General features: G+C 30.8%; 1 protein-coding gene across 1 annotated transcript in view; it reads left to right on the forward strand.

The window, feature by feature from the left end:
* Window positions 1–24,059, forward strand: part of LOC108917167 (mucin-2-like) — an 83,297-nt gene that overhangs the window by 13,256 nt on the left and 45,982 nt on the right. The window contains exons 2-3 of the mRNA XM_018723647.2: window positions 17,154–17,659; window positions 18,915–19,171. Of these exons, the coding sequence (XP_018579163.1) occupies window positions 17,154–17,659; window positions 18,915–19,171 (763 nt within the window). The remainder of the gene's footprint in view (window positions 1–17,153; window positions 17,660–18,914; window positions 19,172–24,059) is intronic.

Below are 24,059 nucleotides of genomic sequence, written 5' to 3' on the forward strand. Positions count from 1 at the left end.
ACTTAAATGTTGACAAAACTCAATCTTTGCTTTTTACACTTCGCCATATCAATACTTGTGATAACTCAAATAGCATTAAATTTCTTGGAGTTCACCTCGACACTAAATTGAGTTGGGAAAAACATGTCAATGACTTATCCGCACGTTTATTTAAGAATATTTTCTTACTGCGTAATTTGGATCGTGTAGTATCTAAGCCTGTACTCATATCTGCATATTATGGTACTTTTCATGCCACCATGACTTATGCAATTTTGAACTGGGGTCATTCGTCTCACAGTGATAAAATTTTTGGTTTACAACGTAAATGTTTTAGAATTATGGCTGGAATAAAATACAGAGATGATTGTCGGGAGTACTTCAAACTGCTAAATATTCTTACAATGCCGTCAGTTTACATATTTGAATGTCTCATTTATATAAAAAAATAATCAGAATAGATTTGTTCGACAAGAAAATTTTCATTTTCATCATACAAGAGAACGACACAATATTAGGCCTAAATTTCATAGATTAGCGAAATCCAGAGATGGCACAAATTATTTTTGCATTAAATTCTTTAATAGACTTCCATCTGAGATTCGATCACTAAATTCAGACTGTTTTTAGGCCAGAATTAGAAAATATCTTAAGAGGAAGGCGTTTTATAATTTTGATGAGTTCCTTGCTGACCAGTTTTTAGATATTTAATGTATGTTCGTAATATTCACTTTTTTATGCTGTTTACGTTATATTTATCTGAATGTGTTTTTTTTTTAGCTTTAGTGTAGTATCGCTTATATGTTGTATCTTTTGTGTTTTTCTTTCTTTGACTTGTGTAAACATTTTAATGTATAAACACCAATAAATGATTTGATTTGATTTGATTTAGGGGGTGCTAGTTATACTGTCTTATCAATGTAAAAATATGTGTAACTTCTTATATTTTACAATTTTGAATTTTTTGACTAGAAATTATTGAACAACGTTCAATTGTATATAAAAAAGGTATACTTGTTTCAAACCGATAAACTCAACTGTTTTCGAGATACAGATGTTTTAAGTTTTTGAGACTCATTGGGAATTAACTTAGCGGGTCATAAGCCTGAATTAAGAATAGTAAGTAAGTAAGTAAGTAAGTAAATTTATTCAAAGCAGAATTCAACAAAGCAAAAAAAAAACATTTTTAAAATGTAAGTTTAAGAAAATATTAAATAAATTTGGACAATACACCTAAGTTGTACAATAACTTGTGCTGTGTTATTGTCCAATTACAAAGGAAAAATAAAGAAAAAACAATTCTGTACATGAATATAGAAAAATAATTATTTATATAAAGCAATGTATTTTAAACAAGACAGCTGAGTCCAGCGGAGTCCAGTGAGGTGGAAGAACAAAATACTATTAAGACAATTATTGAAAATTCTTTATAGATAATATTTTAATAAATTATTAATCATAAAATTCTCGAAGCAACCACCAGCGACTTCAATGCACCTATTTAAATTTTGCCTGATGTTAAAAAATAAAGTTCTATGTTGTTTGATAATATGAACTGATTCTTGAATATTTGTCCACAGTTATTCTTGACTATTAATAATGTCTTTGTAAACTAGAGAATTAAGATAGCCCCAAAAGAAAATTCCAGCGGACTTAAATCAGGGCTACGTGCAGGTATTTCGCTACCGCGTCCAATCCAACGGTGCGGGAAATTTCTATTAAGATATCCTCTTACTTCTCGGGTATAATGTGCTGTCAATTTATTATGTCAATGATGTCAATGCCTACTACTTTGAAAAAATATTTTTTTAATTTTTTATTCCCGCCAAATCGAAGGCATGTTTGGCTCAATTGCTATAATAACGTTAATAATCTACCATTAAGCTGTGTACCATTATTAATGACTCACCCTGTGTATTTTAAGATTCACATGCCTTTTAATAGCTTGCACTATTGTTATATTACCAGAGTCACCTTAGTTCCTTAATATGTATTATTTTGTACTCTTTAGATTTTTGATTTTACAAGTAGTAAAATGTAACTTTTAACTATCGACCTATTAGCTTTGCATTTAATGAAAATAAATGAAGTTTTTCTGATCTTTAAGATGTTATAATTTTAGATATAGTAGCAGCAACTTTTTTTTTGGACAAACTCATTATAAACTAAAACTACCAGTATGTCCATATAACATATTTTTCCTTAATTTTATGTAGAATCGTTCATTAAAAGATAAAAACAAAATATTGCAACAGTCCGTATTCCATTACCGAAAATTAATTTTAGATTACAAGGTGCAGTTGAATTTCTCAAAAAAATAACATTTTGATGATATGACATTTTCTTACATATTCAAGAAATATGTTAAACTCGAGTAAACAATAACTTGTTCCTAGCACAATATTAAACAATAAAATATAGGTAAGCTGATATAAATCTTCTTAATTTGATCGCAGGAGTCTGTGACCGACGCGACATAGCAGTGACCAAACCTTTCTGCATATTGCAAAATTTTTCGAACGTGATTCCTAAATTAAATTTCTGTTATTCTTTTAAACTGTAAAGAAATGTATTATATCAAATTCGAAGGCTGAATCTTCACAACGTTTAACGTCATAAATATATTTTAAAAATTTCTAATCAAGATACATGAGATATGGTGGGAACTAAGTTATACATTTTTAAAACTCGAATGTGGTGGTTTCTCCTGTATAAACGAGGTGGACCATTTTAGTGACGCAATCTTGGAAATTATAAGAAAAATGTTGAAAGTTTTAGACAGTCCTGCTGCTAACTTAATGGCGCTTGCAGACCGGTCCTAACTCTTCAGGATTTTGAGTTATTTTGAAAAATAGTAAATATAGCGTTTTCGAAAATCGCCTGTAATTTTTTTGTTTAAAGGAATTTTTAAAATCTGAAACCAATTTTTGCACAGCAAGTTTTTTCCAGGAGTTTCACTGTATATTTAGATTTTCATTGCGACGTTTCGGTTGCGAGAAACCATCATCAACTTTATTTTTTCTTAAAGGCGCCATATTGATTTTTAAGCTGAGCAAATAGAGCATTTTATTGGCTTTCCAATGATATATTATAAGTAAGAAAAATTTCAACAATAACCTCTAAAATCAATATTATTTTTAAAAAATCTGGCAACACCGCATAATTTTTCGAAAGTAATATAGAATAGTCTGCAAATTTTTGTAAAAGCTTATCATTAATGTCATGGCGATGGCGTTGAGTGAAAAAATAATAGTAATGGCCACGTGTTTACGAAGAAAAGCCCCGTTATGAGTCTCCATGGCGATAATAATATTTTCATTTGTTTCAAACTACCTGTCATTTTGAAATATTGTTAATTATAGAGTTAATTGTTAACAGTGAGAGTTTTACAATCGGCAAAATAGCTTAGCCTTATTCTAATGAAGAAAAATATTACTATTGCCCCAGTTCTTAGCATGTAGCTTTTCAAAACTTCCAAACGTTCTCAAATTTGTAATAAATTGATAAAAATACATTTCATTTGGTGGCTGTCTTTCTGGATAATTTCCAATATAACTGTTTAAAGCCACAGTTGCTTTTCTATTATTTTTAATAAAGCTTTCCAGCATATCACATTTTTCTTCATTGGAATAACGCAAACCGTAATTTTTTTACTCAATGTCATGACATAAATGATAAGCTTCTGCAAAAATTTGAGACTATTCTATAATAGCTTCGAAAAATTATGCCAAATTTATTAATATTGATTTTTGAGGTAATTGTTGATATTTTTCTTAGTTATATCATTGAAAATTCAAAAAAATGCTTAGCTTAAAATTCAATATTGCGCCCATAAGAAAATAGAATGTTGATGATGGTTTTTCGCAACCGAAACGTAGTAATGAAAATCTAAAAGTATAGTACAATTCTTCGAAAAAACTTGCTGTGGAAAAGCGTTTTCAGATCATAAAAATTCTTCTAAATAAAAAAAGTTACAGACGATTTTCGAAAACGCTGACTTTTTTTCAAAATAACTCAAATTCCTGAAGCGCCATTAAGTTAGCAACAGAACTGTCTAAAACTTTGCCATTTAACCATTTCTCTTATAGTTTCAAGATACATGCATCACCAAAATGGTCCACACTGTATATCCTGTACATTTTTTCTTCTACTTCATAGCAAATTAAAGCTACACGAACCACGAAATTAAAAAACTCTATATCCTAAATGGTAGAAAAATTATTTTTTAATCCCAGGTGACTAAATATTACACCTGACTCCCTGAAAATGGGGATTAAAATAGTATTTTTTAATCCACTGAATGCAAATGCAAAAATCCCTGCAATACAACCTTTAACTTCAGTTTAATTTATTTACTACACTATTTCCTCCCACAACAACTCGCGGATTCTGGAAAACCGCAGGCCTTGACACTCTGATTCCATGAAATGACTTACTGGTCTCCAAACTATGCCATACCCCAGTTACGCAATTCTTAATCAGAGTTCCCGGTAAACAGGACTTTTATCTCCCCCGCCCAGTAGGCGATCCGCTTCTTCTTTGTTCACGCCACCGCGATCCACCGCCCACTTGCGGCCGCCGATTTAATGGTCACTTAACGGTCCGTCACTAATTGTTCGGCTGCTTATTAAAAAAAAATCTCTCTGACGTGTTGCTTGTGCAACAAAACTGCTTTTACCGTTTATTCGGAACTCAAATAGCTTTCTCAATTTTTTTTATTTGTTGTTCGTATTCGCGTTTGCCGATTCTGATTGACATGTTGCGTGACTTGATCCTTTCGATCTATTTTTTTTTCCAAAGGTAAATAGAAAAAATTTCAAACATTTTTTTATTGGATATTGGATATACAATTTCATAAATAATTGTATAACTCGACGTTGTAATGATTGTGAGAGATAGAAATAATTATTATTATTTAGGTTTGAATTGGCAATGGGTGTGCATTCATATACAAGGTGTCCGGAAACGAATGGACTATACATTAAATTAGCTAGTAGAATTTGAAACATGATCTTATTTTTTGCTTAAAACATAGAGGTCCTTAAAACATAGGACATACCTAGAGGCTAAGAATGCGTTTAACAAACTTTTATTTTTGGCACAGTTTTTAGTGTTGGTACAGATTTTGATAAAACGTACGCTTGTTGCATGTTGCTAATATGCACCGTTTCAGGGAATAAATAAAAAAAAATGCAAACATAAGCTTTTGTTAAAATGCACGAAAAAGATAAAATAAACTAAGGACCATAATGTTGTGTAAACCCCAAACCCACAAAAGGGTTGAATATGGCTGCTCTATAGAAATGTAATCAGCAAAAGTATGATAAATACTATCTATAATCAGTATGTGTATGTTCTTATTTAAAAGCGTAATTTCCTTAATTTACCTCTTAAAATAAAAATTCCAATAATTAGGAATAAACCTCGCGACAAGCTTTTAAATAAATAATAAATAGTCATAATAAAATATGAAATTGTAACAAAAAAAAATTGAAAGTGAAAACACAGGTCAACAAGGGTCAAGAAGCAGACACACTAATATGCATTCCCGAATAATTTTGGTGCGCTGAATCCGAATCTGCGCAGAATTGCTCTATGGTTTTTTGAGATATCCTTACCTAAAAGTGTAAAAAACACTGTTTTCGTCATATTTGAGGTTATGTAGTAATGCCATCTATTCTTTTTTTAAAAAAATACATATAATTTAAAAGTACAAGGCTCCCTCATTCGAATGCCGTTGAGTTTGCTCAAATAACGAGCGTTCAAATAAAAACGTGGTCAAGGTGGTTCTGAAAATTTGTACGTAGGGCGTAGCGTATAGCAAATGAACTTAAACGTCATCTGTCAAAGCGCTATATCGCCGCTATCAATTTGAATATTTTCGTTTTAAAAAGCGTTTAAAATGGTGTTTTCTCAAGAACAAAAAGTGTTTATCATAGAGTCCTACTTTAGAAATGGACGCAAGATTGATGGAATATGGAAGTATTCTATTGAGGAATGTTTCATAGAATTTCAAAATCAATTTCCCGGCGTTGTTGAGTACAAAATTTTTCAAAGTGCAGTTCAGCGTTGTGTTAATGTTTTTCGTGAAACGGGCAGTGTAACAAGAAAAGAAGGAAGCGGCCGACCTAAAAAGCGGACTGAAGAATTAAAAGAAAATGTCCAACAAATAATGGAAAATGCGCCAAGAACTTCTGTACGTGTTTTATCACAAATGGTGGGAGTATCAGTCGGTACCTGCCACACAGTGTTAAAAAAAGATTTGCGTTTGTTCTCCTATCGTTTAACTTGTCAGCAAGAACTTCATGAAGTTGATTTTCCGCGACGGGCTGTATTTTGTGAATGGTTTTTAAACAACTACGGTGAACTTCATAATATCACCTTTTTTTCTGATGAAGCCTGGTTTCATTTAAGTGGTTACGTAAACTCACAGAATATGAGAATGTGGTCTTCTGAAAAACCAGATAACTTTTTTGTCGAGGGCCCTCTACACGCTCAAAAAATTGGAGTTTGGTGTGCTCTCAATCGAAGGAGGATTTATGGACCTATTTTTTTTAATGGTACTCTTACTGCGCAAAGGTATAGAGAAGAAATTATCGCTCCTTTTGTTAACCAGCTGGAAGAAAACGAAATTACAAACTTTTACTTTCAACAAGATGGCGCAAGGGCACATACGGCAGGCGAGACGATGAATATGTTGAGGGAAGTTTTCCAAAATCGACTAATAAGTCTCAATGCTGAACATGAATTTCCACCGAGGTCATGTGATATTACGCCGTGTGATTTCTTTTTGTGGCCTTACCTTAAAAACACTATTTTTGAACTGCCTATTCCTGATTTAAACCATCTGCAGGCTCGACTTATAGACAAGATTCGTGAAATTAACAATACCCCGAGCATCTTAGAAAATGTCTTTAATTCTTTGAGGAACAGGTGTGAAAAGTGCTTGGAACAAGGAGGGGGACACTTTCAGCAGCTGCTTTAATTTATTGTTATAACAAGGAGGGGGACACTTTCCGCAGCTCCTTTAATTGTTTGTTATTGTTATCACGATTATTCTTTAAAATAAAGTTATATAGTCATTAACGTTATTGAAACTGACAGCTGCTATACAGCTCGTTGAGAAATGAGGTTAAGTTGGTCGCTATAAGCTACTCCCTACGTCCAATGTGTCAGAGCCAACTTCGACCACGTTTTTATTTGAACGCTCGTTATATTTTTTTTTCGTTGAGATATCACATGTTGAAATTTCCAAGTTTATCAGTTTCTTAATATGTGAAAATCTACTAAGGATGCCTTAGACGTCAAACAGTTGATTGCAGTTCAGAAACTTCAATACATACGAACTCAAACTCACGAATCCAAATCCACAAACCCCCAAACCCAGAATCCCTAAACCCACAAACCTCAATCCCACAAATCCCGAACCTACAAACTCCAAGCTTACAAACCCTAAGCCCACCAACTCCAAACTCACAAATCGTATGGGTATGAAATTTCTGAATTGCAATTGACTGCTTGATGTCTAAGGGATCATTAGTAGATATTCGCATATTAAGAAACTGAAAAACTTAAAAATTTCAACATGTGATATCTCAACGAAAAAAAAAAAAGATGTTTGAGCAAACTCAACGACATTTGAAGGAGGGAGCCTTGTACTTTTAGATTCAATGTAGTAGTTTTTTGAAAAAGAATAGATGGCATTACTACATAACCTCAAATATGACGAAAAACAGTTTTTTGCACTTTTAGATTAGGGTATATTAAAAGCCTGACGTGATAGAGCAATTCTGCTGCCAGATTCGGATTCAGTGCACCTAAATCCTTTGGAAATATATATTCAAGTTTTTGCTTCCAAAAAAAAGTTAAATTTTGTTGGTCTGTGATAATTAATAGAAAAACAGATACCTGATACATTTACAATCTCAAATAATTCGGAAAAACAGCCTGTGTTTCTGAAAATGTTACGTTTAATGACAAACTATGTTTTTGCAACGAAAACCTAGAGTAAATATTACCGTAGCGTATAATTAATCATGAAATAAAACAATATACCCGAAAACAGCTAAAAATATAGCTAAAATATAACTTCAATACTCCTCTTTTAAAATCTACTAACAGAAAAATTTAAATATCAAAAATCAGTCCTGATGAAAGATGGATATTTAACATAACATCTTTGAAACGGGAAATTACAAGATATGATAAAATGAATATAAAATTCTTTTAAACAGAAACAAAAGGTGTGCCAATTTATTGCGGTATTGGTTAATTTATGCAAGTTAGTTAAATAGAAAAAAAAAAAAACAAATTACTTGCAGGCATTTAATAAAAATCATACAATAAACTATAAAAAAACCTAATCAAATGCAACGCAAAATAAACTATCGTAATTAATGCGTTTGTAGATAATTAAAAACTAATCCGGCAAACTAAAGGGGGCCATACTTACCGTCTTATAAAATCATTGCTGTCAATGCATTGAAAAATATCCTTTATGACTAAAAAGTAAGTATATTGAGACACTTGCTTGTAGATATTGAATAAAATCGAATTTAAAATACTTAAAATTACATATTTCAATTTTTCAATTATTATTTTTTACCCAATATGCATAAATAAATGCCAAAAGTTGCAACATAAACTTGGCAACAGCGTATTAATTTGCTGAGTTTATTATTTGTAAGTTGACAGTCCTTGTCATGTATGTGATCACTTGCGCAGCTGATTGCTTTAACCTCTAAAATGCCGCATGAAGAACAGAGAAAGAAAAATTTCTGACCAAAAGAAATTATGTGTGCTTGAGAATTAGAACAGAGAATAGCAAACGCAGGAAAAAAAAACTGTTGAAGAGATGATTATGGAACCAGAACCTCCGCACACCGTTCGAGGGCGTCAACTAATCGACATAGAGTACATGGCACAAAGCATGCACTGCTCTTTTTGCAAGGAACTTTAACGTATTTTAGATTATCTGCAAACTGTGATCACGAATTGATTTGCGCGGAAAAGTTTAAATATGACTTAGTTACATGCATAAGTAGCATATTACTATGATGCACTTCTGTGAATACAAATGTTCTCCTTACAAGGCAATTTGGTATATTATGTAGCATTATACTTGATACGATGTTATTGCAGCCAAATATTTTAAAAAACATACTGAAATTATTGAAAAATTATATTAAAATATTACAATTTATCAAAATGCATAAGGTTGTTATATACGCTTTGATGCAAAGTGTAAATATTTCGTTGTTTATATGCTGTTGTATTTTTTACTTCTGGCATTGAAAGTTTTTCATATTTTATAAATAAAAAATGACTTGAAAAAATATACTTCATTTGAAATTTTCCCTTTTTATTTTATTATTCTAAATTGAATTACACAAATATACACAAGTTGAATGTAATCCATTTCTAATGACTAGTTTGTGCAACGAAAAGTTTATTTAAATTCCCTGACACCTATCTTCATCCATAATCTATTGCGCTGTTGCCGTTACTTCTTCATGTTTATTACTTGGCGGACAAGGTCACAACTTTTTATGTTTGATAATTTATTTCTCTGTGAAATGTGCGGTAACTTACTTTTTTCTTTCTCTCATCTATTATTTAATGATTCATTTAATGATAAATGTCTATAATTTTTTGTCTTACCACATTTTTTCACCCCTAATTCGATTGTAAGGGTATGCATAATAGAATTTTACATAAGAACCCATGTTAAATATTCAAATTTTCGGCATTAATTAAAAACAAAAATAAATAGATAAATAATTTGAGAATAATTCACAGAATTTGATTTCGCATCGCAAAAAAATATCTCAATAATACGAAATTAGCTGCTTTTTTGTAGCATCCGATCCTCCTTAGCCATTTCCTTGTAATTTTTTAAGTATATTTTTAACGTAATATTTAATTTTTTTTATTTTTCACTTTTTATATTTATTTTTTTTTGTTTTTTCACGTTTTATTTTTTATATTTTGTTTTATTATTTATTATTTATTTTTTTTATTTTTTATTTTAATTTTTTATTTTTTTATTTTACTTTTTTGTTTTATTTTTTTTTATTTATATTTTAATATTTTAATGCTTTTTATATTTTTTATTCTTTTATTTTGTTGATTAGTTATGTATAACTTACCATTAAAGTTTGGTCAAGCATTTCAGTTATATCTGGTATGACCTATGCTACAACGAGACACGAAATATTTCATTTAGAAGTGTATGGAGAAGGTTCTAGTTTTGTATTAATAAGATAGAGCCGTACCGCCATTTAGAGTAAACTGCCTCTAATCACAGAGATCATTCATATCAGGAATTTTCAGAATTAAAATAATTAAGTCGACAAATTTAAAACTATAATATGAAACGCTCTAATGTAAGTACTAATACTAACTTATTTAATTGCGAATGCATGAAGTCAATGTTTGTTCATCGCAAGCTTAAAAGCGCAAAATATGCGCAAAATGCAACCGATAACGAGGTTTTTGTGTTCATATTAACATTAACGTGCCTCCTACGATTTTCTTCGATATAAGTTGGATTTCTCGTGATGATTAGTTGAATCAACAAATTAAATGTCAAGCGCCCCGTTACTAAGGAATTAAATAAACAAATTACATTACAATTTCGCAAGAAAGGTATAAATATGAAATAGGAATTATATTCAATTAACTAAATATCAAACACGGGACTAAAATATTTACCGACCTTTTTACTTACAATTAGTAAGAAACGAAGCCAAGGAAATTTATTATTATATTAAATCAGGACAGCGTTCTCATGAATTCACTTGTCTAACAGGGTGTCGCACTGAACAAATTTAGTGATTTTCTCAGATAACTATAAAGAATGTGATCTGAAATCACTCAGAAAAAGTTGTTTTTCGAAAACTGTCATAAAATATAGATATTTTCAATCGACGCCTTAAATATACATTTCTGCCACTGGAGTAGACATTTTTAGACAATACTAAACAATAACAGACTTTTATACAATAGTCTGAACACTTTTTATTGTCCACAGCTGTATATACAATTTTTAACGAAACTAAAAACGTCTATTTTTTAATATTTTCGTTCAAATGGTATGCCCTGTATAGACGTACGAGTATAAACATTAACTAATGCTAATAAGACATATGCATTTTAGGTGCTGTTTCATTTCAATAAAATCATAAGCCCCAAGCTTGAACAGGTGTAGAAACCAGAAATTGTATTAGAGACATAAACTAGAAGATGTTTTAACTTTTAACTCTCAGTTCCTTGTTCTTAATTAGTCAATAAATATTAATAAAGTCCTCTATCGGCGTCGGCTAGTTCCTACTCGAATAGTTTTAAAGCTTGTATTGTAATTAAGCCCGAGCTGTAACAGAACTGAAAAAAAATAGAATAAATTTTACTTTAAATGCTCGCGGTCAGCCTTGACGAAATTTTTAATAGAATGTTGGTGCATTCTTCTAGATATTACCAAACCATCAGCAATATGAATTTTGACCGGTTTAAAAATAGTACATTCAATAATTGTTTTTTTGAATTTATTAAAACTGCATATTTTGCGAATTATAGTTTTCATTTAATTTGGTTTTCTTCGTAAAATTTACATATAAAATAGTGTTGTTTCGTCTATATAAGATGAGATTATTCTTTTGTTTATACAAAATAAAAGCAATTGTAAAATAAAACATATAAATAGTATAATTACTTTCATTATCATGTTTCATTGGAATTCTTCAAAACAATATTATAAAAATGAGAAAATGCAATATTATTAGCAACTTCTATTGTATTTGCGTTGGCACCCCTGTTATGCCTTATTATGCTGTTAAGTTGGCAGTACCAACAGCGGCCAATAGTAACTGTGTTACATGCTTAGGCAAATCTTTTATGGATTACATAGTTATAAAAAAACTGTTACACATATACAGGGTAGTCTTACGACAATCCCTTTTTTTCCGTTATTGTTAGTGGTACGAAAAAATGTTATGAACAAAAGTTGCCGGAATTTTTTAAAATAAAACATTTTGAGATATAGGTTTAAATTGTGTTTTTACACGCAATATTGTGTTTTCGTACTATTAAAAAGACTCTCAAAATAACTCTTCAAAAACATGTACATAGGTACCTATAATATTTATGTTTAACGGTCTTGAGATATTATGTATTTTAATACAGTTTTATTTTGTAACCTTGGAGAAATATTAAAAAAATAATGTTAATCCGCCAACTAAATAATTATCTTGCAGAAACTCAATTTAGCAATAATTTGCTTAAAATAGGTACCTACAATTAAACTCAAACAGAAATAATTATGTTTTTGTTTAATTTATAACCATACAAATAAAAAGTTAAAACTACTTACCGTAAATTTGTCTTTAAATAAAAAAAATTATAAAGCGAAGAATAGTTTTAAACGAGGATGTCGAACTGGAAAATGAAATTGATTGTTTTTTATAAATGTTATGGAACGGACCAAACAGCCTATTTTTATTGTTACATATTAACAGTTCGTATATATATCGAAAACTCGTAATATTTCGAAAACTAGTAATATCTCGAAGTTTGAATATCTAGTAATATATTGTAATATCTCGAAAATTAGTAATATCTCGAAAATTCGTAATAAATATCTAAAAAATTCGTAATATCTCGAAACCTCGTAATATCGCGATATCTGGTAATATCTCGAAATCTAATAATATTTTGAAATCTCGTAATATCTCGAAATCTCCTAATATCTCGAAAATTCTTAATCTCTCGTAATATCTCGAAAATTCGTAATAGATATCTCAAAAATAATTCGTAATATTTCGAAATCTCGTAATATCTCAAAATCTCGTAATATTTCGATATTTTATAATATCTCATGTCTCGTAATATCTTTTAATATTTCGAAAATTCATAATATCTCGAAAACTGTTAGAGATAAATAATAACTCGAAAACTATTAAATATAGTTAACATATAAGAAACGTTTCTTGACGGTATTCCCAGTGACCTAAAGATATACAGGGTATTTTATTATAAAAAAGCTAGCCTATATCTTGAAAATTCTACATACAATAATTGAACAATGTTTCGAATTCCCTATACCTTATTTTTGAGTAACATGCGTGACCACCCTGTACAGTCTAAAGTAGGAAATATTGTTTTCAAAATGTGTACGATTAAAAATGAAGGAAGGAAAAACACATACGAGTGTATGTGTGTTTTTCTTAAATCTGGTTGCATCTTCATAGGAAGATTTTCGCTCAAAATGGGCGCATACTGCAATACTTACCGCTCCCCTTGCAACATCCTGTATAGTTCTTAATTTCATTAAGACGAAGTAAAATAGTATCTTTAATTAACATCAATATTTTAATTTAAATGTGAATAAAAATCACATTAGATCTATCCCAGCCTATTATCCTTTAAATATCACGCAGGCAAAAAAAGAAACTGTATAAATAGCTAAATATTACCATAACTGAATGTATTCATTAACAAATAAAAATTTCCAATGTAAATCTACAATTTCATTTTAATATTATTAGTGACGAAATATTTAATATAATACCTACTCGTTATTGTTGATTTATCTTTCATAAACCACAAATTATGTGATAATTTTCGAGTGAATCGTGTTGTTGAGTATGGCAAGGACTCTACAATTTACACATTCTGTTTTGATAACCGAATTAATTTTTTTTATAGATGTATTCACCCTTGACTTTAGAAATACGTTCATGTATTAAATATTAATTTCACATGATTTAATCTTTTGAATTACGAATGTATTCATATTTATTATATAATCATTTGGGCAATTTGCACAGCAGTTATGAATAAACTTAGCTGAAATCATCTTCCACCTTCTTCTTTTCCACTGAATTTCCTACCAGGCCTTCGGTTTGCCTTGGACATACTGTGTTTTTTTTTTCAATAATTTACCTCACATTATTCTTTGTTCTGAAAATAGCTTCTCAAATCGTATTGAGATCACCAGTAAAACGTTATAATTACTTTTAAGTAACTGATCAGCTGTTGGATTAAATCAAGTTCTAATCAGGAAGAATATCTAGTTTTCTTCTGAAATTTATGTTATTACTAGCATCTATAAATAAAATGATGAGCACTAATGGGTAAAGTATTCCGTTTTACATACTTTGCCAAACATGGAGCAAAATAGTAAGGCAATTATTGATTGTTTCCTCGAATATATCAGCAATGAAATACATTACTATGAAATAAATAAGGTCTTATGCCAGTTATATGGTTATAATTTAACCAGATTATACAGACTGTTTTCACAAAGTGGCACAAATGCTACCGGTGAATCTACAGCTAAAAAAATACGTTTTGCATAAAAAATACCTTAATAAAATGTTCATCCCATAGGAGGTATAGAATCTCAAAGTTTCCAAAAAATATGGAATAGTAATTTGAAAACCAAAAAAGGTATACCTAATAGTTAAATTTCACATAAATTTTCTACTAATGCACGAGCAACTTCTCAACAATTTTTCGAAAATTACTGCGCCTTGAAGGGGTTGAAATAAGAATCCCCTAGGTTATTTTTTGCTAAAACTTTTTTGTTTGACAAAAACTGAATTAAAAAAAATTATAAAATTAATTTAGGTTTAGAAATATTATACTAGTCTAAAAATCCAACCAACTACTCTGTTACTTAAGAATAATTTAATTTTATCAGACTATTATTATTTAAAAATACTTGTAAAAATCTTGGTTTAACTTTTGATTAATGATTTTACATTTACGAATCATGTATATAAAATGTAAGTGAAAAAACTTTTCGCTTTCAATATACAGGGTGTCTCATAATTAGCTGCCAACCCTGAACAGGCCGATTCTATGATCAAAACTAAGTAAAAAAGTTCATATGAACATGGGTCCGGAAATGCTTCCTAAGGGCACAGGGACCCATTGAAGAGGGAGGAATGGAAATCATTTTTTTGCAATATCTCTCAATCGCGTTGTGATAAATGAATGAAATTTGGTATACACAGCTAAATTTTATTCATTTATCACAACGCGATTGAGAGATATTGCAAAAAAATGATTTCCATTCCTCCCTCTTCAATGGGTCCCTGTGCCCTTAGGAAGCATTTCCGGACCCATGTTCATATGAACTTTTTTACTTAGTTTTGATCATAGAATCGGCCTGTTCAGGGTTGGCAGCTAATTATGAGACACCCTGTATANACGGAATATTAAAAATATCCCATAACAGAAAACACATTCCCTTTTAGCTCTATTTTTAAAATTTCAGGATATAACAGAACATCGTGAAAAGATGAGTTAAATTTCACACCAACATTGAGGATAGTTCGGATTTATTCACTCAACTTTTGCTCAAAAGTAGTTGAAAGTAAGACAATGACTGTTTCTGTGTTTTAGGTCAGTGATCTATAAAGAATCATTCTTAAATCAACCAGATTTACTGCAAAAGTTAATTCTTAGACCATAATATATTCATTTGCGAAAAGTATTGTTACTAGAAGTAAAACACTCAGAGTAATACGTATTTACTCACACTCTTGAGGGTATGAAGCGTTTTGTCCAAAAGTGATTGAAAGTAGAACAACCTTCTGTTTTTGGGTTTATGCCAAAGATCTATTTTACATTATTCTGAAATATCCTCTACAGAAAACTGTATTTCATTAATAATTAATAAATTAATAACATCTGGTTTAGGGATGGATAATATACATCGATGTATTAAAAACACTTGATGTGTAGTATCGACGCATCGAATTCAACCGATGTATTTTTAACGCTTTGATATATTCGATGTATCGATGTGTTATTCGATATATCGATTGAAGAAAATTAACTTTGTTATTTTGTTTTATTTTTATTTAAATATTAGAGATTTTTTAAAAATTCCAGTTTTCGATAGTTCTTTTAATTTTGTAACTAGTTTTTCTTTAGGACTGGGTTGGTAACACTGTCTGACAAAATTGATTATGACACTGAAACCTTTTATTTAAAATGATACAAAAATAGACTACCTATTAATATATTTATAATCAACAACTAAATCGATTTGAATGGGAAAAAACTAAATACAATTTTATTTTTGCAGAGCATAGAAAAAATATATTAGGATTTTGGCGAACTATAGTTTTGTAATTTCATTTCCAATAGCTGTTTTACATTGACAATTTATTCATGAATAAATTGACGAAGTTCTTATGAATTAATTTACGAATTTATTGGTAAACAGTGTTGTTTTACACTGCTACAGACTTTGTCAAGTTTTTTGACGTATGAATCAGTTCTACCAATGAATCAAAGAAGCAAATAAATTTCAAAAATGTCACCTTTCCACTCATAATTGTAGTGATACAACAGCGGTATCGTTCTGACACATTATATAAATATTAGGTTTTTGTAAGTAACAAATCAGTAAAAACAATGCAAAACTAGTACGGCGCCACACAATTATTTACATATTCCAATAACATAACCTCATTACTGATCTAAGGCTATAAATCTGTTGGGTTGGTACTTCTAAACTTCACGAAGAAATTGACGAAAATTAGAACATACTCTAATTCGTCAAGAACTTGATGAATAAATTCATGAAGTTATTTGACAGCAGATTTGGTGCATTATGCATTACACTTGTCCAATTTCTTGATGAAGCGACTTCTTGAATTAATTGATCAATAAATTGTCAATGTAAAACAGTTATAAATAACTCCGGAAATCTATGGGAACTTCCGCAAATCTATGCGTAAGTTTCTTTTATTAATTCAAGATTTTTTGTTTCATTTTCTTCGGTTGATAATAAAGGTTTTGGACTTAAATGCGTCTTTCATTTTTCTTGCTTTCATTTTCAGGCACATTTTCTTTCATTTTTAGGCATTTTAAAACTGTAATCATATAAAAGTCTATAAAAACAATCGATGTACGTTATACGATACGACATATTACATCAAAAAAAATATCGATGTCTTTTTCTAATGTCTGATTATGTTGGGATTAAATTAACTCATATTATACTGCACTTAACTATGTCAGTGAAGTATATATGCTGACATCTAGCGGTGGCACTGCACATCTATTAACAAAAGTTATAACTCTAGTAAAATCTCCTGAAATAAATTGGCAACATTATTGCAAACAAACGATATTGCTAAACATACTTAACTTTTTTTCAGATTAAAAAATATGTCTCCACTTATTATAGTGGGGATATTATTTATCTCCACTGCACTAGCTGATGTTAGTCACGTGTTGTCCGGACAAGCCCACCCTCCAGCGCACCCAGTGGACATAAACTCCCTCTCCACCTCCAGGAATGCTTTCCAATCCGGCAACCCGAATGACTTCTGGTGGATGGCTTCGAACAGCCCCCTCAAAGAAGCCTACGACTACTTCAAAAAGTGTTCGAGCAAAGGGGACTGCCTGCCCCCGATAAGCGTGGTCCCGGGGGTAAAAGTGGCGGAAGCCCACTTCGATCCGATCGACGTAAAGAAGAATCCGTTCTTGAACGGCGAATTCCAGTCGGGAGTAGTGACGGCTTCGTCGTCGTACGCGTCGTCTTCTTCCGGATGCACTGCCTGCTCGAGCGGGTCGAAGTCGGGAGATATCGCCGCCTTCCACGCTGGTACCAAAATCGACATTACGAACAATCCATTCCTGAGCGGGAAATTCGCCACCGCAGGTGAGATCTTTTTTCTAATCACAGAACAAAATTCAACATTCACTTTTTTGGTTTCTTTTTTTATTTGTAGCGTGTAATAGAAAGCAGTACCTACATACAGAAAAAAAATTATGTCGAATTTCACACTAAAAACACAAACATTTTGCCCAAAGTAAAAGCAATTTCTACTTGAAGTCTTATGCCAAGGATCTATTTTGTAAAAGAGCCTCATTAAATCATGCAGAGCTATTAGATTACGTAAATCCTAAGTCTTTAAAATCTTTGAGGAAAATGCTATTGCCAGGAGAATAACGGAATATTAAAAATATCCCATAACAGAAAACACATTCCCTTTTAGCTCTATTTTTAAAATTTCAGGATATAACAGAACATCGTAAAAAGATGACTTAAATTTCACACCAACACTGAGGATAGTTCGGATTTATTCACTCAACTTTTGCTCAAAAGTAGTTGAAAGTAAGACAATGACTGTTTCTGTGTTTTAGGTCAGTGATCTATAAAGAATCATTCTTAAATCAACCAGATTTACTGCAAAGGTTAATTCTTAGACCATAATATATTCATTTGCGAAAAGTATTGTTACTAGAAGTAAAACACTCAGAGTAATACGTATTTACTCACACTCTTGAGGGTATGAAGCGTTTTGTCCAAAAGTGATTGAAAGTAGAACAACCTTCTGTTTTTGGGTTTATGCCAAAGATCTATTTTGTAATATATCATCCATAAATCAAGCAGAATTATTGCATTTACTGAATCCTAAGTCAAAATTTTCATTTGGGGAAAATATTGTTACCAGAACAGTAACTGTATGTTAAAAAGGCCCAGGAAACATTTTCCTCGCATTCGTTTTTTCCAATGCTGTTAAATTCTGCACTAAAACACGGACATGTTTCATATTTATCCACAGTTATGAGTGTTCTCCATAAGCAGTTAGAAGAGGTTTTATATCAAGGACCCTTTTTGAAAAGAATCCTCGAATCAAACAAAACTATTGCACTAAGTGAATCGTAAACCTATATCTTCAATTCCGGAAAATATTGTTACCCGAATTAAAAAATAAGTGTTGAAAAGGGTATCGTCAATTTTAAAACTCCAAAAGCCATTTCAATTCAGTTCAAAGTACTTCCGAATTCTTGGTAGTGTCGATTACCCCATAAGTACGATATTTTACTACATCGAATTCGCTATATTTCATTTTTTACTATGTTCCTTCAAAAATCGAGCCCCATCGTGACCTTTGTGCTTCTTTTTTAAGGTAATGGTGATAAAGTGAAAGACGAGAACGGCTTCATCGGCGTACAACCAAAGAAACCAGGTTTCGCCACTAGTCACCCATTAACAAACAAGAAGCCCTTCGCTACGTCTCATCCAAACGGCCCCCAGTCCTTCGTTTTGGGAAGCGACGGCAGAGGAGTACAATGCACAGGACAAGGTTACTTGTGCGTCGCCAAACGCCTCTGCGTCAACGGGGTTTTCAATGCCACCGAAGAATTGCAGCAAGTTAGGAACGAGGTAAGTGGTATTATGAAATTTTACATGACACGACACCACCTACACCTCTTACGTCAGCAGATGTACAGGGTGCCCTAATATTATGTGTATCTATAACAGATTTACGTTTAACTAAAATTATATGCATCCAGGGTTGCTTCGTATAGGTGACAAAGGGCGTCAAAGTTGGCAAAAAATGTTAGTTTTTTTTTTTCGAGTAACTCTAAAACTATGTTCGATTTAAATCAGATTTGCAATATACTTGTGTGTAGATGACACTTTTTGACAAATTGCATTAACTGAAGCGGGCAAAATACCCCATCATTAATCAATTATGCTTATATTTCAACTTTAGTTCTCTCATTCTTTTTTTTTATTGCCCTACAGATTACTTGAATACAACTGCAGAACAAATTAAGTGATAATGTGTACAAAAAATATAACTATTTTTAATGACAATATCACGTTTTTACTTTAAATGTGTACAATATATATCACAGAGGAAATTCTAGATATTAGTATCAACACTTTAGTTAATAAAAAAGTTTTACACATTTTTATATGATATATTTTTTTCTAGTAAACTAAATACTAGCACTAATTCCAGTTTGTATTTCTAATTATTTAGCGCTAATATTTTATTTATATTTTTTAAATTAGACCAAAAATAAGGCTTTTTGTACGAAACATTCGGTACTTTCATTTGTAATAATGTAAATTAATGTTTTCAAAATGAATCGATAATTAAATCCTCTTTTTTTTTTGGAGAAAGCTACAACTCATAAAATGTGCACAAATTTAAAAAATTAAATATGCTAATACAAGCATCAGTATTATAATTTTGATACAGAAATAATATATAGGCAATAATGGTTGATTGTTCTTAAAAACTGCTATTAGGCAATTTTTATAACTTCGTTTAATATACAACAATATATGTATATATGATATTTATTGTACTTTTACTAGCATTAAATTGACTATTATTATTACTTAGTACCAAAAATTATACCTAAATCATTTACAGTGTCATTTCGTGTCGGTGCCAAATTATTAATTTTATATTCAAATTTGATTACTTTAATTGATTAAATAATTAATTTTAATTATTTAATTCTAATTTATTTATTTACTGTAGACCAAGTCTCTATTTTTTTTATCGTGGATAAAGGAACCAGTAGCAGCAGACAACAAACACGACAATGGCCTTAAGTTGTATCCCTGTGGCACCCCAGATGTTGGGTAAAAATATTTATCATAAATGTTAGCGCATTCTTAAATTTTCTTCTTCTTTGTAAATTGATTGTATTTTTAAAGGTTTTTACGGTATTTTCGGTATATACAGTAATTTTTAGTGGAAATCGGATTTAATTGTTACTAAAAATGTAATTTATGTGATAATGAAATTGAAACAATGCCCTGTGGAGTTCAGAAACTTTATAGAATGTTATTTCACAAAAATTATTGTAAAAGATAACTATTTTCAGTAACACATAATTCACTATAAAAAAATTACCTCATTCACCACATATTTTTTAATTCTGTAAATTTTTATTTGAGAAGCATTCAATTAAATTTAATTCCATAATAAACTGCTGTCCGTAATTTGCACATTAGGAGGGTCTAAAATGAGTGTAACTCATATATCTTTTTTGATTATGACCTACTGAACTCCACAAAGTTGCTTTTATTATCAAATAAATAAAATGTTTGGCGATAAAGAACATTGTACCGAAAATGCTTTGGTGAGATTAATAAAATTAACGAATTATATAGAAAACCGTCACAAAAAATTTACAAGAGAAAAGCAACTTGGAAAAAGCCCTTATCTTTGTGTAAAAAGTATTGTAATGCTATCCACAAATAATGAGCGCATTTTTCCATTTGTGAAAATTAAATACTGCTGTCACTATATCAGAAACGATCCGTATTAGCATATCAAATTAGATAAGATATTTTACTCTGGAAAATGTGAAGTTTAGTTAAATTATCTTTCTTTGATCCTATATACACGAAATTCTAGGACACCCTGTAGGTTCTGTGTACGCTGTTCATTAACACTGCGCTACTATAGATGTTTTCTCTGCCCGTTAAAACAAATAATCGAATCACTTTAGTCATTGCCATGTTTATGTCTTCTGTTATCGTATTCTGAATCTGAAATTAAATGCCTATTGTTCTGTTACACAAAACAGTAGGTTGGAATAAAACTGCTACTGATTATGTACAGCGCAGCATCACCTTCGCTGCATCACACCTACGTCTCAATGACATAGTGGCACATTTTGTACACTCACGTCATTGTTTATATTTCGTTTAGACTCTTGATAGGTTGAAAAATAATTCACTTTTTTCGTATACTCCTACGACTTCATACAATATGGAAAATAGGCTCATTTACATAACAATTTTTAGCGATTTCGGTTATAGCCAAACAAACTACGAGATGTCCTGAAAAGATTGTAAAATGATATTCTCCGATAAAAATAATTCGTTTTTTTTTATACAGTGTTTCCACGGATGGAGTTGGCAAGAGGAGAAATTCTTTTGTTTTTGACTTTATCGAAAAATGTCACTCTTTATAAAAAGTTCTGCCTCTCGAAAAAATGAGATTGTCATACAAACATCTTAGATATACAGAGTGCTCATAAATTAAAATAATACGAAAATACTCAAGAGAGAAGTACCATTATTTATTATTATGCACGACATTTTTATAAAACAAATCTGTTTATAACCTTAAATGTCCTAATAAGTATAAATTTTAAAATCAAAATTTAAATTTTGACTTTTACTCTACATAGCTACGTATTATTACTATTAGCAGTCGGGTCAGTTGCAGATGATCCTAATAGGCCAGGAAATTAAGCTGGGAAATGACCATTTCGCGACTTTTCGTTTCGGAAAGCTGAATTTATCACTATAGATGCTAAATGTTATGTACAATAACATATTAGTTTCCACAGTCATAAAAATGGGGGGAAGATTGTTTACAGGGTGGTTAATTGTATAATTTTTACGTAAATTCACGTTTTTCGCTTATAACTTTTCACAAAAAAACAGTAAAGTACTTTATTTCGTCTTCAAAAGATCTACAAAACTAGCCCGCGAGCGTAAAAAAATATTGATTAGATCAAAAGCTATAAACAGAAGAAGTTTATTTATGACTTTTGAATTAAACATTTATGCTTATGCTTCTAGGCCGTCTGCTGTCTAGACCGCAATTTACTTACAATCCTGTCATTCATTTTCTCGATCGCACTAAATGACGTCACGAATCAGCAGGACAACAAACATCCGTTTTTCGCGCCAATCTTTAAATTAATTATGAATTAACAACCTCCAAGAGAATAATTATGAGAATATTCTCATAACTTGATTATGCAGGGTTATAGATACATTTAAAAAATATATGTCAATTAAACGCAAAAGTTCTAAATAGGTGATAATTCTAGGTTTCGCGACTTACCATCAATTACAATATAGAATAGATTTTTTAAATTAATTTTACTCTCAAACGGAGCAAGATGTCCTAGTACAGAAAGAGAGAAAACAAAGTTTAGCCACTATACAACAGTTTAAGATGCTTGAAAAAGTTGAAACTAACTAAGTTGCTCTTTACAACTAACAAAGTAAGGCATGCAAAATAGCGTTATAAATAAATTGCCCCAGGGTCAGGAAAAAGCCGCTCGGGAATTTGCTCTTTTTGCACTAAATAGAGCTTATTTTTATGGTAATGGTAAAACTTACACCTCATTGTTCCCGGAATTTTAGAAACAATTAAAGAAAGATCTAAACTTTTATTTTCAAAGAGATGATAGTTTATGTAATAAACTGACACTTATTTGTAAATTGCCAACTTATCGTTACTTCTTTGGAGTAACTTTTTTAATATTATTATTCTACATACACTTAACCATGCTTGTTAATTTTGGGACACCGTATATTTCCAAGAGTTGTATAAAATACCGTTAAACCATTCGATGATATAGTGGCACTATTAATTATGCAAGTGAAAGTACACCGACTTGCTTTTTAGAGATGATGAGACTGGGTCCAGACTGAATACACAACTATAAATAACTGAAATCCAGTTCCTCAAATGATCTGCTAAACAGAATCCAATTAAAAATACACGCGTATAGGATTACAAAGCGAGCTTATACAATAGCTATTATTACTAATCTATCATTTAGACGAGTTCACAAATTATTCTATCTCACTTCTGTCAGTTAAAGATACGTTCTAATTGTATTAAAGGATCACATTTCACTTTCAAAAAATGCTGTCATTGGAAAAGTGAGAGTGTAGAGTGTAAAAATATGGAATAGGTGAGAGTAAATGACAAAAAATATAAAAAACCTGTAGAAGGAGCAGTTATCTTTTGAAAGCGTATAGAGAAGTTCAAAATAACACTGCTACTGTATATACAAGGTGATTCAGTGATAATGTCATTAATTTTAAGGGAACATAGGGAAAAATTAGTAGAATTTCCGATTAAAATTTTTTTGCATATTTGCGCTGAAGAAAACAATTCAAATCATTAGTTAAACCCCTTTTAGAACCACTTCTGACCGTTGACCTACAAAGGTTCATCGAAAGTCAATCTTGACCTACCGTATTTGCTCACTAACCTAGCTTGAACTGCGTTTTTAATAGTGAACACAAAAACAGACCTTTTTAACTTGACACATGAATGAATAAGATATTTTTTTACATTTCAATTATTAACAAGTATTATTTATTTGTTAATAAAAACAAATGTACAAGGATAATAATTGTTTTCGAATGCTATTTACAATTTAGTGTTTTTAATATTGGACCCCTATAAAAACACGTAGGTATGATGTTCATTTGTCGTATGTCACATTATGAAAATCTGTCTGAAATGATTCAAATTGTTTATACT

The sequence above is a fragment of the Anoplophora glabripennis genome, unplaced genomic scaffold, assembly GCF_000390285.2.
Source record: "Anoplophora glabripennis isolate ALB-LARVAE unplaced genomic scaffold, Agla_2.0 scaffold79, whole genome shotgun sequence".
Lineage (NCBI taxonomy): Eukaryota > Metazoa > Arthropoda > Insecta > Coleoptera > Cerambycidae > Anoplophora > Anoplophora glabripennis.